The sequence below is a fragment of the Bufo gargarizans genome, chromosome 9 (assembly GCF_014858855.1).
Source record: "Bufo gargarizans isolate SCDJY-AF-19 chromosome 9, ASM1485885v1, whole genome shotgun sequence".
NCBI classification, from domain to species: domain Eukaryota; kingdom Metazoa; phylum Chordata; class Amphibia; order Anura; family Bufonidae; genus Bufo; species Bufo gargarizans.
In genome coordinates this window covers 194030318-194045588 of record NC_058088.1, presented here as the reverse complement: position 1 = coordinate 194045588, position 15271 = coordinate 194030318, and the positions used below count along the sequence as shown (strand labels likewise).

General features: G+C 48.9%; 1 protein-coding gene and 3 non-coding genes across 17 annotated transcripts in view; all 4 read left to right on the top strand.

Annotated features, from left to right (window-relative positions):
• The window catches only part of PRRC2B (proline rich coiled-coil 2B), a 32453-nt gene extending 21716 nt beyond the window's left edge, over positions 1–10737 (top strand). For 5 of the 14 annotated variants that reach the window (XM_044269150.1, XM_044269155.1, XM_044269154.1 and 2 more), the window contains exons 17-32: positions 49–230; positions 315–427; positions 507–630; positions 1211–1287; positions 2767–2952; positions 3135–3329; positions 3419–3637; positions 4191–4295; positions 4394–4586; positions 4927–5024; positions 6276–6403; positions 6495–6720; positions 6806–6967; positions 7060–7163; positions 8612–8687; positions 10425–10737. In XM_044269150.1, the coding sequence (XP_044125085.1) occupies positions 49–230; positions 315–427; positions 507–630; positions 1211–1287; positions 2767–2952; positions 3135–3329; positions 3419–3637; positions 4191–4295; positions 4394–4586; positions 4927–5024; positions 6276–6403; positions 6495–6720; positions 6806–6967; positions 7060–7163; positions 8612–8687; positions 10425–10565 (2329 nt within the window). In that variant the 3' untranslated portion in view covers positions 10566–10737. The remainder of the gene's footprint in view (positions 1–48; positions 231–314; positions 428–506; positions 631–1210; positions 1288–2766; positions 2953–3134; positions 3330–3418; positions 3638–4190; positions 4296–4393; positions 4587–4926; positions 5025–6275; positions 6404–6494; positions 6721–6805; positions 6968–7059; positions 7164–8611; positions 8688–10424) is intronic. The other 9 variants (XM_044269164.1, XM_044269159.1, XM_044269157.1 and 6 more) reach the window with 7 other exon arrangements.
• Positions 1328–1411, top strand: LOC122919974. Its single transcript, XR_006386853.1, has one exon. It is a non-coding gene; the product is annotated as a small nucleolar RNA SNORD62 (small nucleolar RNA).
• LOC122919978 lies at positions 4785–4869 on the top strand. Its single transcript, XR_006386857.1, has one exon. It is a non-coding gene; the product is annotated as a small nucleolar RNA SNORD62 (small nucleolar RNA).
• LOC122919976 lies at positions 5072–5152 on the top strand. Its single transcript, XR_006386855.1, has one exon. It is a non-coding gene; the product is annotated as a small nucleolar RNA SNORD62 (small nucleolar RNA).
• Positions 10738–15271: the final 4534 nt, after the last annotated feature.

Here is a 15271-nt window from a genome sequence, read left to right as displayed (position 1 = left end):
AATGCTGTTTTATGAAGCCTTACAGAACTTCTGTCTCTGTCTTTGAAGTCGCTGTTCTGAAGATTCTTATACGCAAGATGGCAACCACCACAGATACAGGTTAGAAAGGTCTGCTCAGTGTGACAGCGGAGAGGCTTCAGGCAAGAGCTTGGAGCGGGATTCCAGGCCGGCACGGCTTAAAACGGGCGAGAAGTCGGAAGCCATGACTGCTTTTGATCTGAAATACGGAGGTGAGCCTCTTCCCTCTGATACGATCTCTGTGACTTGCAGGTAAGCAGAATTGGATTGTCCATTCATGTCGCTGCTCCTTTCAGACTCCGCTATTGAGGAGGACGCCGAGGCGGCAGCAGAGTCCTATTCCGACATGACCAATAAGCCCCGACGAGCTCTGGACAAAGATCGCAGGAAAAAGGATCAGATGGTTCAGGTGAGAGCCATGGGCTAGTTTTTAAAGGCCACCCCTACTGCACATGGATAGGTTCCAATCTGTCTGCCATCTTATTTAGGTGACTACCAAGAACAGCAGCCTACAATCAAGGATTCCTCCTCGTTTCGCCAAAAAGCAGAACGGCATGTGCCTGGACCAGACTGAGGTTCCTGGTAAAGAGATCTGGGAGAGCAGCCCTCAAGGTTAGCTGTGACCCTTCATTTCACGAGTGTAATCTATAAATCTAGATACGGCGCGTGAGGTCCTCTGCTGTGGGACGGTCCACATCACCGTGCGCAGTTTAACTCCTATGTAGTGAAGGCGTCCCATAGCCATCGGACAGCAGGGCTGGGCATTACATTGCCTTTTTATTTCCCTTTCTTTGCCTTGCAATTTCCAACACCAAAGGTGATGGGTCCAACCTTGACCCAGCCCCCTCTCTTGGGGGCACATTGCAGCTTCTGTAGTATTTACGTTATTTTCTAAGCCTCTTTGACTTCACTTGGCGACACCCTTGGGGCCATTGTTTGTTGAGGCGATCTTTGGCTTGATCGGAGATTGTGCTTATTCACCTGGAGTAAACTTAAGGCTCCTTAGATATCTGGAGGAGTGATGGTTTCCTTCCACATGACAGCATATACGATTCCCTCTCTAGTTATGGGTGTTTTCCTGGAAGGAGATCAGTGAATGGAGCAAATGATGCAGAAGTCCCACGATCAGTACATGACAGATAATTCCCAGATGTTGGCTAAGACTCTCCGATCTTGTGCATTCTCCTTCCAGGTATCTCCGTTCAGACCGGCAGTGATACTTGGAGCAAGCCTGGCAGCAGCTTCAGTACAGAGTCTGCCTCCTCAGAGGTGAGTTTTCTATCTGCATTATATTCGCTGATCCCTGTGGCCTCTGTGATGTTCCAATAGATCCTGCCGATCCTTCACCATGTACTCAATAGGAAGGAAGTGAAGAGAGCTATATACTGAGGGGCAAGTCTGCATTATTGGCGCTGGGGCTTGTACACACAAGACTTGAGCAGGGCAGGATTTGCGCTGCTTTCCTCTTACCTATGTAGAAGCGCTCCCTGCTACATGAGTCTAAGGCTACTTTCACACTAGCTTTCGGGGCTCCGCTTGCGAGTTCCGCTTGAAGGCTCTCACAAGCGGCCCCGAACGGATCCGTACTGCCCTAATGCATTCTGAGTGGATGCGGATCCGCTCAGAATGCATCAGTCTGGCACCGTTTGGCCTTCGCTCAGCAGGCGGACACCCGAACGCAGCGTTCGGGTGTCCGCCTGGCCGTGCGGAGGCAAACGGATCCGTCCAGACTTACAATGTAAGTCAATGGGGACGGATCCGTTTGAAGTTGACACAATATGGCTCAATTTCAAACTGATCTGTCCCCCATTGACTTTCAATGTAAAGTCTGGACGGATCCGTCTGAGCAACTTTCACACTTAGAATTTTTTCTAAACCATAATGCAGACTGATCCGTTCTGAACGGATCCCATCGTCTGCATTATAGGAGCGGATCAGTCTGTGCAGACACCAGACGGATCCGCTCTGAACGCAAGTGTGAAAGTAGCCCTAAAGGGGAGTCTTTAACCTAAACTGAACGATATAGAGGACTAACCCCATGATCTGCATTATTGGAATGCTACTTACCGTATAGCTGTCCGTCGCTTATTTTCGCTAAAAAACCACTTTTATTCAATATGTTAATTAGGTTCTAAAGGTGCCCAGGGGCGGCATTCAAGCGGCCAGTGCCCAAGCCCCTCGTCACTTTTCATATAAAACCCCTCCCCTTTCACCCCTCTGGCCCGCCCCTGGTTCTTCAGAAATCCAGCGCCGTTCACAAGATACGCAGCGCCTGCGCACTTCATTCACCATTATGGGCAGAGGCACAAGGCTGGCTAGATGTACTGGCCGGCACATGCGCATTAAACGCTCTCGTGCCTCTGCCCGAAATGGGGAATGAAGTGCCCAGGCGCGGCGAATCTTGTGAACGGCGCTGGCCGGGTTTTCGGAAGAACCTAGGGCGGGCCAGAGGAGTGAAAGGGGAGGGGTTCCATATGAAAAGCGACAAGGGGCCTGGGCACCGGCCGCTTGAACGCCGTCCCATGGCACCTTCAGGACCTAACATATTGAATAAAAGTGTGTTTTAGCGAAAATAAGCGACAGACAGCTATACGGTAAGCAGCATTCCAATATGGTGACTATAATGCAGATCATGGGTTCGTGTTCTATAATGGTCAGTTTAGGTGAAAGACTCCCTTTAAAGGTGTTCTCTGAGACCAAGAGATCCCTGTCCTGACTTCATGTGACTTGTTGTTCTTCGCTCTGCAGGGTTTCAAAGGCAGCCAGGGTGACAGTGGCATTGACCTGAGCGCTGAATCCAGAGAATCGTCTGCCACTTCTTCACAGCGTAGTTCTCCATATGGGACAATGAAACCAGAGGAGCTGAATGGCGCAGTCATGGAGTCAAAATCTGACTGCCCTAAAGAGCAGGGTCAGAAACAGTCAGAAAAGAAGGTGAGCCCTTCTATGATAAACCGGACTAGCCTGCAGATAGGCCATGAAGCTGATGGGAAGGTTTCACCGAGGGATCTGTCAATATAAAGCAGCATCTGCCATTGTCAAGAAGTCCGTTCACCTGTTTCCTGGTTGTGGGTTCGTTTTGACTCCAGTTCTTGTCCCTTGCTTCCATCCTGCAGGAGCCAGACTCCGGGCCGGGAATGAACAAGGAGCACAAACCCGGTCCCATTGGCAACGAGCGCTCGCTAAAGAACCGGAAAGGTTCAGAAGGGGCAGAGCGATTAGAGGGCAGTGTGCCTCCGGTCAATGGCGTCGAGATCCACGTGGATTCTGTTCTTCCTGTTCCTAATATTGAATTTGGAGTAAGCCCGAAAGTGAGGCCCGTCTTCCTTCTGTTCCTAGTCTGGTATGGAAGATCCGAGCGTTCATAGATGTGTAACGTCTTTCCTTTCCTCCCCCTCAGGATGCGGATTACTCTTTACCCCCTGGATCTGCTCCTGGACCTGCTGCTAGCTCCGTTGTGAAGCTTCAGGACGCCCTAGTGAACAAGGTGAGGAATGAAAAAAAATCCTCTCGTTATCTCCCAATTCTATTCAGATGCCCCTCAGATCCACAGCACATCACAATACACGTTTCGAATGTGACATCCGCATGTAGCGACAAAAGGAGTGCCTCAGATCCGGTAAGTTGTTACCATTTAACTGGGGTGAAATCTGTCATGAAATAAATATACTCAAGTGGAAGAATTGTTCCTGGTTTTTCTATATCCACAGCAAAATCTACATTTAATACATATGGATTTTGCTGCCAGCTGGCATTGAAATCTTTTGGCAGAAAAAGTCAACTGGATCCTGTGCCATCTGGGCAGTGCCCACACAAGTTGGATTGGATACCTAGCAATGTGCTGCAGCCAGTGGGTTACTTCTATCCATGTTCCAGTAGGGGGCACTGCAGTTCTCCATTAGGCTGCAGAACGGTCTCTGATGTAGCAGCATTGCTTTTCTAATGGGAATATGGCCTCCAGCACTGGAGACCCGGAGCATTTTGTGTCCCTGCCGGACCAGTTTGATGATCCAAAGCTCTGTCTGGATGCTTGGCAGAGAATCAAAATGTAGGAAGATTTCCTGGTGCCAGGGTCATATTGTGTGAGCAGAAGCTCCGGACTGTCGGGGTCTTGTGTCTGTATCAGGAATTGTTCCGGTTTATCTGACTTGCTTCTTTCTCACTGGTCTTAGGCTGGTCTGTCACAGTCCATCCCCATGCTGAGAAGAGATCATCACCTGCAGCAAGGGATGGGACTAACCCCCATGTCATACCCCACTGCCGACCTTACACTGAAGGTAGCGTCCTCCTCATGATGGCCTTTGGGGGTTTTCTACAACAGATTTCCATATGGTCAGCGGAGCTTCAATGCATTTCATTTTCTTCTATCCTGCAGATGGAGTCTGCCCGCAAGGCCTGGGAAAACTCACCCAGTTTGCCAGAACAGAGTTCTCCGGCCGGCCCTGGCTCAGGTATACAGCCACCCTCCAGTGTTGGAACGTCAACAGGTGTCAATTACAGCTCATTTGGTGGAGTGTCAATGCCACCCATGCCCGTTGCCTCCGTGGCCCCTTCAGCATCTCTTCCAGGTAATTTTGCCTTGTTCCACATGTACCTTGTATCCCCTTATGATTGTCACCTCTGGAGCTGTATCCATAATTCTGCTTCTTATAACGTTGTTCCCGGCCAGTTCAGTGTGGTCCGTAGTACCTACGATGAGGTGCGGCACATTATTCTGTCAGTCTGCTGGTTTTGATTACAGCTCTGGGGGCGAGTTGAGCGTGTTGTCATACTGAAGGTCTCTCAATAGATCCTTCTGACCCTTCACTATGTACTCGGAAGGGACCTGGGGAGATTCCTTTGCCCTAATGACTGTAAAGCATCTTCCGAGCCAAGGGTTTTCTTACAACCTCTTCCTGTGTTTTTTAGGTAACCACATTCCCCCTCTCTACCTGGAAAGTCACATGTTCGCAGGGCAGCCGCGCCTGGTCCAGCAGACGATGCCTCAGCAGCAGGGATACCAGCAGGTCTGTCTTCTCCTGATCCAGGGTTTCTTCCATGTAATATGGCTTGGCCTCCATGATGTTTCAATAGATCCTGCTGACCCTTCTCTATGTACTCAGAAGGGAACTGAGGAGACGTACTGGCTGAGAGGCTGATGTGCACACAAGTAGGATCACTGCGTATGTGCGGAGATCCTTCAGGTGTCCGGGTCAGACATGCGTTCTGCCATTGGAAGAGTCCGATCTCTTATATTCCAGAGACCCAATACTTTTAATCTTAAAGGGAACCTGTCATCAACTTTATGCCGACCTCACTGGGGGCAGCATAAAAGAGTGACAGCGATGTGTCACTAGTGGTTGCCGAGAACCAACATCATAATCATTGCAGCCCAGGCCTTGTAAAGAGTCACATCTACCTGAGAAGAGTCCTGGTTATTATGATCTCCTGCTCTCCGACCGTCTGCTGATGATTGGCAGTTCTCTCCTAGAGAGAGAGGGAGAAAACTGGGTAGAAGACGGTCAGTCATCAGCAGGAGATCAGGAATAGCCATGACTCTTCTCAGGTGGCCAGGACTCTTTTCCAGGCCCAGTCTGCAATGATGGTGATGTTGGTTCTCGGCAACTACTTACCTTTTAAATGACAGACCGCTGAAGTCATCTCACCAGTATGGGCAGCATAAAGTACATTCCTCTAGTGATGTGGTCTAATTAGAGAAAAAACTAAGTTATATACAAGCAATTAATGTGACAAGTTCCCCAGATTCTCCTCCTTTACCCCCTGCCTCTCACCTCCCACTTAGTTTGATGTCACTCCTTCCGGTGCATTCGCCGTATGACGTCAGGCTGGCATAAGTGTGTAGTCTCCTGCCTGTGGGCATCTGCTTCAGTGGCGTGAATGTGCATACGTCACCGGTTGGAGAGTTCTGCACGTGCGCTGATCCATGCTAGCACACGGTTTCAGTTTATACCTAGATAGAAGATGCCATAAATGTTCCATAGGTCCTGGACCCGCTCCCGTCTGTAAGAACAGGGCCCCACCCTGAATAAGGAGTACACTGCACATACGTGGAATCCTCTCCATTCACTGCTGTCGGGTGAGTGCGCCATAGCAGTGGATGGAGCACGGCTTGCTCTGCGTTCACAGCCGGGCCCTGGTCTTCAGGTCAGGACGGGTTCCTCACCTAGCTCACATTTATAGCATATTCCAATGTGCAGTATGTTTTGCAGTAAATAGGATTTCCTCTCACGTTTCCGCTATTCTCTGCTTTCCAACAGGCCGCAGCCGCCCAGCAGATCCCTATGTCCCTGCACACGTCGCTGCAAGCCCAGGCTCAGCTGAGTATGAGGGGAGGACTACCCGTCTCCCAGTCACAGGAAATGTACAGCTCCATGCAGCCGTTTAGGTAAGGCAGACGATCAGTGTATGGACTGCTGCTAGTACAGGAAGGGCGAGTGGTCAACGACCTCTACAACCTGTGCCTATTGTGCCCCCAGGTCCCAGGTGTACATGCACCCCAGCTTGTCACAGGCCAGTGCTATGGTTCTGACCAGTGGCACTGGTCTCAAGGCTCAGTACTCGCCATTTCCAGGAATGCAGCCTCTGGAGATGGTGAAGACGCAGGCGGCATCCCCTTATCAGCCTCTGAGTGGAAGTCAGCAGCTGATGTATGAAAGTCAGCTGAACCAGGCAGCCGGGATGATGGACTCCCCCCTCACACAGGTAAGCTTGGAGACTTGTCTGCCTATCGGCCATGTTGGCTGTATGGTTTCCACGTGCGTTTCAGATTAAACCCTCTTTGTTCTAGTTAACCATGCCAATGGCCGGCTCTCAGCTTGGGATGCCTCGGTATAGCTCCGGACAGCAGCCAATGCTTCTGCCGCAGTCCATTCAGATCCCACAGGGACAGAACATGCCGGTGGGCGGCCCGCGGAGGATGCAGCCTTCAGTCCTGACAGCAGGTCGAGAGGTAAGAGAGGATTTATGTCTGTGTATAACCGAGGGGGGGGGTGGACAATCCACACACCCCCTGCAGATGTGGAGCTTCTCATTTATTCATAGTTTCCTCCTCAGTCGTCTCAGATGGAGATGAAGGGATTTCATTTCGCAGAAGGCAAGCAGAGTATGCAGACCGCAGCCTCTCTGCAAGCACAGCACTCATACCGGTAAGACAGCATGAACTGTCACAGCGGCCGCCCGCTCATGTGTCTGCTTTCCCTTATGCTCTGTCATTACTTGGTCCATGTGGGGTAACTGATGGTTCTGCATGCAGGTTACGGAGATGTGACCTGTATATCCTTGGTGGCGTCAAATTGCTTCGGCAGGCAGATGAGGGATGAGATGTTGAGCTTTTATAATTCTGCAGGCTTCAGAGCTGAAATCTCCCAGCATCCTCTGTATTATGTGTTTACACAGAGCTTACTTTGGTGATTTGTATTCTGGGAAGTGTCATCTGGTGTAGGAAAAAGAACTGCTGTCTGACTGCTTCCAGTTACAACTAGCAGAATAGTGAGTGCAGCTCTGGAGTATAATGCTGGATGTATCTCAGGATCAGTACAGGATAAGTATTGTATGTACACAGTGACTGCACCAGCAGAATAGTGAGTGCAGCTCTGGAGTATAATACAGGATGTAACTCAGGATCAGTACAGGATAAGTAATGTATGTACACAGTGACTGCACCAGCAGAATAGTGAGTGCAGCTCTGGAGTATAATGCAGGATGTAACTCAGGATCAGTACAGGATAAGTAATGTATGTACACAGTGACTGCACCAGCAGAATAGTGAGTGCAGCTCTGGAGTATAATACAGGATGTAACTCAGGATCAGTACAGGATAAGTAATGTATGTACACAGTGACTGCACCAGCAGAATAGTGAGTGCAGCTCTGGGGTATAATACAGGATGGAACTCAGGATCAGTACAGGATAAGTAATGTATGTACACAGTGACTGCACCAGCAGAATAGTGAGTGCAGCTCTGGAGTATAATACAGGATGGAACTCAGGATCAGTACAGGATAAGTAATGTATGTACACAGTGACTGCACCAGCAGAACAGTGAATGCAGCTCTGGAGTATTATACAGGATGTAACTCAGGATCAGTACAGGATAAGTAATGTGTGTACACAGTGACTGCACCAGCAGAATAGTGAGTGCAGCTCTGGAGTATAATACAGGATGTAACTCAGGATCAGTACAGGATAAGTAATGTATGTACACAGTGACTGCACCAGCAGAATAGTGAGTGCAGCTCTGGAGTATAATACAGGATGTAACTCAGGATCAGTACAGGTTGATGCGTCTGCAGACAGGTGCTTTAGGTGTGTGTTGTACTGATGTCCTCTGTACTCTCCTTCTATTTTATGATGCATGGCCTCTCTGTAGCTTACTTTGTGAATGGTCCACGACTCGCACCATGCCACATTAAACAGTGCAGCCCGGCACCAGGTGGATGATGGCGGGATATGCCTCCACTTTGTCTTTTAGTTTACACATCTCCATAAGTCCTCTCCTCATCTTTACCTCCCCCCATAGTCCATACCCTTCCAGACACCAGTAGTTGTGGTTTTGCGCTTTACCTTCTCTAAGACGGTTGCCTTTCATTTTAAGGCCAGCTTCAGCTAGTCCCAGTGGAAAGTCACCAGGAGCGGGGCCATCTGCCAACTTGGGACACTATCCTCAACAGGTAAAGTCCTGTGATCAAGTGGCCCTTAATTTTCCATATATACAAAGACTTTGTCCAATACTGGACTAGAAGCAGCGGGCCCTTTGTTCAGATACCTGGGCCCCTGCTACTACGGGCATTGAGGATGGTGTTGAACAAAGCCTTATAGACCCGGCCTAGTGGTTGTATATCCTGCCTGCTGAGCTCAGTTTGCATGGAGAAAATCTGGTGTCTTTTTATATATATATATATTTTTTTGTGCTCTCCGCCTCGTCCGCTGTTCTCGTGCTGTATTTGTGGCGTGTCTGGTGCTCTCCTCGGCTTCTTTACTTGTGTCCCTTTTAATGAGTCTGCCTTTAAAGGGTTTATCCAGTCCTATGTACGTAGAGCTCATTCATTGCATAATAAAAAGTTCTGCATGCTCCCAATATGCTTTGTGTTTCTTCTTCAGTCTTCAAGATCTCTGCTTGCTTTCAGTGACCCGAACATTCTTGTTGACATCCAGAGTCTAGAAACCAGTCCTGATCTAATTCTTCTGGCTATGGCTGACAATTTTCTGAGCGAAGTACTTAAAGGGAACCTCTCACCAGGATTTTGGCCATAGAGCTGGGGACATGGGCTGCTAGATGGCCGCTAGCACATCTGCGATACCCAGCCCCCATAGCTCTGTGTGCTTTTATTGTGTTTAAAAAAACGTTTTTATCCATATGCAAATGAACCTCATATGTGTCCTGTATCCGGAGAGGAGTCCAGCACCGCCCCGCGTCTTCCAAATCTCATCCTTGCTGGCTGACGTCACAGAGCTGGAGCGCCGAAATCTCGCGATGCACGAGCTAGCGCATGCGCAGTGTCGGCATCATGTTCATTCCCTGTGCTGGCATCAGCACAGGGAACGAACTACGCATGCACTAGCTCGCGCATCGCGAGATTTCGGCGCTCCAGCTCTGTGACGTCAGCCAGCAAGGAGGAGATTCGGAAGACGCGGGGCGGTGCTGGACTCAACTCCGGATACAGGACACATATGAGGTTCATTTGCATATGGATCAAAACGTTTTTTAACACAATAAAAGCACACAGAGCTATGGGGACTGGGTATTGCAGATGTGCTAGTGGCCATCTAGCAGCCCATGTCCCCAGCTCTATGGCCAAAATCCTGGTGAGAGGTTCCCTTTAAAGGGGTTCGGGGGGGGTGTAGACACCCGACACCCACGTCGATCAGCTGCAGGAGGAGCTCTTGACGCTCTGGTGAGCACCGCGGCCTCATCGCTTCTTGCCAAGCACAGCGTCGTCCATTAGATAGGGACTGCACTTCATGTTGCCGTTTTGGCCTCATTCACTTGAATGAGACAGAACTGCACCTAGGCCATGTGACCGACGTACGCGACCTCGGCGGTCTAGTAAGAGGCCGAAACGCTCACTGCTCGCGGACGGGCAGGGTTACCAGGATTTGGACTGATCTGCAGGTAAAAGTGCTGGGCTGTGGTTTTCTTGGCCTAGAAACCATTGTAGCGAACTCTCAGCAGTGAGAAATGTTGGATACGGTCATGATTTTCAGCCTGTGGATGTTAGAGTGCTTATTCACTAACGGCAAGCAGAGATCTTGCAGATGATGAGGTTTTGGAACAAAAGGTTAATTAGAAATCTGCAATATGGCAACGATCATGTATTTACATGAGACTGGAAAACCATTACCCCCCCCTTTCCTCCCACTTAAGATTTTGACCCCTTTTTGCTAAACGTTCCTTCTGCTTCTTCCAGCAGGTAAAGCCGAGGACTGACGAGAAGTGCGGCCTGGTTTCCCCTAAACTTCCTGACGCCCCCACTGCAAGTCAGATGAAGCCGGTTCGGACAGGGGCCATCAAGACTTCAGTGGCGAAAATGGAGGAGAGCGCGGCCTGAGAAGCGGTTCCCATTTTTATTTTATTTTTTTGTAAATACCTACTTCTTCGCGCCTCTCACGCATCTCGTTTTCCTCCTGCTCCTTGTTTGGATTCTTCCTTGGTGGAGCGCGACCTTCCTTCCCTCCACAGTCACATGTACAGGCGGACAGCGACCCCTCCGAGAACTGTTTGAAAAAAAAAAAGAAGAGAAAAATAAGTAAAAAACCCGACTACCTGTATCTGCATCCATGAGTTTGCTGAATGGACTCCTGCGTTGATACGGGAGCGTCTTAAGCCCTTTGCTGCCCCTCCCCCTTCGTTCATCGTGTGACCACGCAGTCCGTTATTTGTTGGCGTCTCATGTCCCCCGCTTCCATGTCGTCGCTGACGCGCAGCAGCGGATTCGTGTCACTTGTTTCTTACGTTTGTTTTTAAATGACCCTTTTCATAACCTTATGTATATTTAATATATATTATTTTTTTTTTCATCCTATGCACATATATATATAGTTTATGACTTTTAACCCCTTCCTTGTATTCGGATCTGTCCAGTGGGGGGTGGGATTTAAGTAGAATGTGGCATATTGGCAAATTTTAGGTTGAAAAGCATTGGTTATCACTAAAGCAAACTTCATGGATCTTCTGACTCCACATTAGCACATTGCTGGGCGGGGCATGACAAAGGGATTGTTTGTCATGCCCCGCCCCCTCAGTTCCTACTCTAGATAAATGGCGAATCTGCTTTACCCAGTACACTGCTTTAAGTGCAATTCCAAGCAGTTTGCCCCTTGGTTTTCCAAAGTGGATCTCCAGTGGCTGCAAAACTACAACTCGACGTGCAGAGATTTTTAGATTTGCTCCAGGCTGGACACCACCTCAAACACACACAGGCTGAAAATGTCGCCAGTCCAGCGTCATCACCATGGACTAGGTGACACAGGGTATCGCAGCGTTCCCTGGAGACTACCGTATATTAAAGGTGGTTTTACTTTCTTCCATAAAACAGCGCCCCACCTGTCCACAGTTTGAATGTTGTATTGCAGTCACCTTGCAATACCAGACCCAACCTATAGAGGGGTGCGGGGCTGATATTGGAAGAAGGCAGCCATATCTTTCATATCCTGAACAACCCCTTTAACGGACAATCCAAAAATGCAGTATATGGCGCATGAGTGAGTGAACGGTGTAAGGTCTCGTGGGTCGACAGGTGCACGGTCTGGCCCTTTAACCTCCCGCACCCCTTTGGGTCGCTCAGTTTTTCTCTCAGCTTTGTTCTGATTGGATCCGGTTACTCCAGAGAAGTCGTGGAGCGAAGCTTTAGCATCTAGAAAATTCACAGACTGAACGGCTGTTTTGTGCCAGTTGATTTGTGGCAGCCTTGGTAGGGACTAGTGCGGTTATATTCAACTATCATGAGGAACATTCTCTGCATTGAGCTGTGCCTCTATCCCAGAGGGAGGTGTTAATATTTTTGCAGTTCTAATGAATTTGGTACAATTTTTTTTATTTTTTTTTCTGTTAGTTATTTTGTGTAATTAGAGTGCACCATGCCAGACTTGGAAGACTATAATCCCCATCATCCCTATACTGTCTTTTACAAATAGTGTGTTATAGGGAGATTGATGGTGCAGATGCGGAACGGGCAGCTGGTTCCGTTATTTGCCTGTACCATATATCTGAGCAGAATCTATTCCCGTGCCCCCCGTCCCCTTTCAAACAGCACTTACCCCCTGGATTATTTGTCTCCTTTACAGGTTAGAGTATTGGCTTGAGATAATGGGCCCTCCCCTTAATAGACCTTCAAGTTCTGTAAGTTTATATTCCTAACAGTTTTTAAGATCTCTGCTTGCAGTCAGCGATTTAATGTTCGTGTCCTTGCCCAGTCCTACTCCCGCAGCTTGTTCCGGCAGAAACCTCTGTCCCGAGCCATGCAGCAGTGAGCGGGACTGGGTCTGTATTGGTTTGCGTTTGCTGACAGCAAGCAGAGATGCTGAAAGCTGTGAGGCAAGTATGTTCTAAAGGTCCATGTCATGTATATTATATAGGAGCGTATATCAGCTTCTACCCCCCCCCCCCCCCATTTACATCTAATCCTGTTTCTTGCAGGCCCGGTCCCGGACCCCTCCAGTTGCTTTCCAATAACCTCTGGTAGGAATCTACTGAATGCGAACCTTGTGAGTTCTTGGGCTCCTTTTAGACGTTTTGTTGTAGCCTCCAAGTTCCCCCCCACCAAGGACCATCTGTTCAGTCAATATTCTGGGTATAAAGGGCTAAACCTTACATGTTGGTACCGCAGGGGCGGGCCCAGTACTAAAGGGAACCACCCCCGCTTTTGCAGTCTTAAAGGGGATAGGAGGAGAGACTGTGTGCTGAGACCTTGACCCCATATCCAAAGAGAGTGGACAGACCCCTCGGCGATTAGTTGTATCGGCATACTATTCACCCCTCTCCGGTTTCCACATGGCCTTCATCCTCCCGTTTCCTGGCTCGATATAAAGATCTTAGTCTGGTTGTGTATATATACCGTGTACAGTGTGTATGTAGTAGCAAATTGAATACTATTTGAACCAGCTTTACCTTGCTTCCGGTTTAGTCTGCACTATGTCTTTGTATATATTCCTCCTCATTGGCGGTTGACGCGGCCCCTAGTTTATTGTTTTGGGGTTTACACTGCGCGCCGACATGCAGCTGTTGCACCCGTTCTTGTTTTTTTTTGTTTGTTTTTTTAAAAAAAAAGGGCATTTGTGATGTCACTGTAAAAGTTTTGAGTGACGCGGAGCGAGGTCACTGGGGGAGTTTGTCAGTGACATCACAAGCCCTCACTTAATGGCTCCTCCCCTTCTCCGCAGGTGAAGGGGTGTACGCTTTGACGTCATTGATCTGCAGTCACATATCCTATCGTTTTACCACAAAAGGTGAAGGTTTGTACACGGGGGGGTGGGGGCCTGCAGTGCGAATACCAGGGGATCGCTCCCTCCGCCTAGCGCTACCCAATACAGAGTCCGCAGTAGATCGTGGGGGGGAGGGGAGGGGAGGGGGTGACGGAGTCCAAGGGTTTTATATTTTTTTAAAGATATATTAAGAGGAATCTTTTTAAATGACCCAAAAATTACAGAGGATAAAACCTCCCGACCGCCCCCCCCCCCTTCCTGCCTGGTGTCAGACGAGCGCCCCTCCCCCGATTCCCATTACATTTTCTCTGTCGCCCTCCTTTAAACGATGTGATTGTACTAGCTCCTATCATCTGGAAGAATTCTCATTCAAATAATGAAAAAAAAGTGTAAAAAAAATAATAATAAAGCAAAATCTGCTTTTCTCAGTTCTGGTTCTGTGCGTTTTCTTACATTCCTGCCTGTGCTCAGGCACAAGATGATGGGGGTTATTGTGATGAAATCCGGCCTGACCTGGACTACAGAATGAGGGGGCGACCTTATAGACATCCCCTTTAACACGAGAGCGCCATGGTGGAGTTGGAGACAATGGGACAGAGCTGCAATACCGTGCACAACCTGTGGATGGGGGGGGGGGCGCTGTTTTTTTTTTGTTTTTTTTTGAAGAAAGCAGCCATGTTTTTCTAATCCTGGACAACCCCTTTAACTCATATCCTCGTAATGTGGGTGTATATTGCAGCTCCAAATCTAACCTCTGTATCGCTGGTCCAGAATTTTCCAGGACAATCTTGCCATGTTTAGGGTGCCCCAGGCAGAACATGGGGTGAGAACCCACCCAGAAGTGGGCATTCCCAATTTGATTTGGGGTGCCCCAATTTCAGGAGCAGATGTGTAAGTCGGCATGGGCTAATGACCCAATCTGCTGGCATCAGTGAGGTCCTGGTCCCTGCCAGTCCGGATCTGTAGACCTGCACCACCGGAGCTGAAAATGTGTGCAAATGACATCTGTCTGAACGAGGCCTTGTGTGGTTCCTTCACTTACATCCCACAGGGGAGGACTACTGCAAAACGGGACCTACAGTCCCTGGTCAGCTGTCAATCACATGGGAAGCCACGCCCACTGTGCGCATACACTGCAGGAGGGGGCTTACTTATACATGATACATCGGTTTGCGTTTCCGAAAACCAAACAAAATGATTTACTGCCTGAAAAGGAACACTTAAAATATTTTATTACATTATTTACTTAAAAAATGTGGCTAACTGCCAAAATACTTAAATCAGGATGGTCATCCAAAGTGGGATATGTGGGGACATATATTACCATCAGAATGTACATTGGATACTGTGTATCGCCACATCCTGGGATTATTGCCACCCATCGCTGGTAACGGGCTGAACTGGGACGTTTCATTAATAAATGGTGGTCGCTTTTATTATAGCGGCTATCGCAGCCTCCACACCTCTAACCATAGACCCCAGTCACGCACACGGTTTTCTTTCCATATGCCGCCATCTATTGCGTCTGCTGGACGCGTTTCTATGCCCCTTAGATTATTACTGGCATGTCATCAGGAATCGAGTTTGGAGGGTTGCACGCCCGTGTAATGGCGCTCAGAACAGAGGACCAACGCTGCACGCCTCTGATGGCGGGCATACAGCAATAGTGATGCATGAGCCCGGCCGCGAATAGCCGCTGTTTATACTGATAGAGCCACGGGGGGGGGGGGGGGGGGCGCAGATGATTTGTAAGGAATGGTGAGCAGTGGTAAGTCTTCTATAAATCGTGATGTATCCATTTGTGTAATATATTATTTTGGCATCAAGTAGTTTC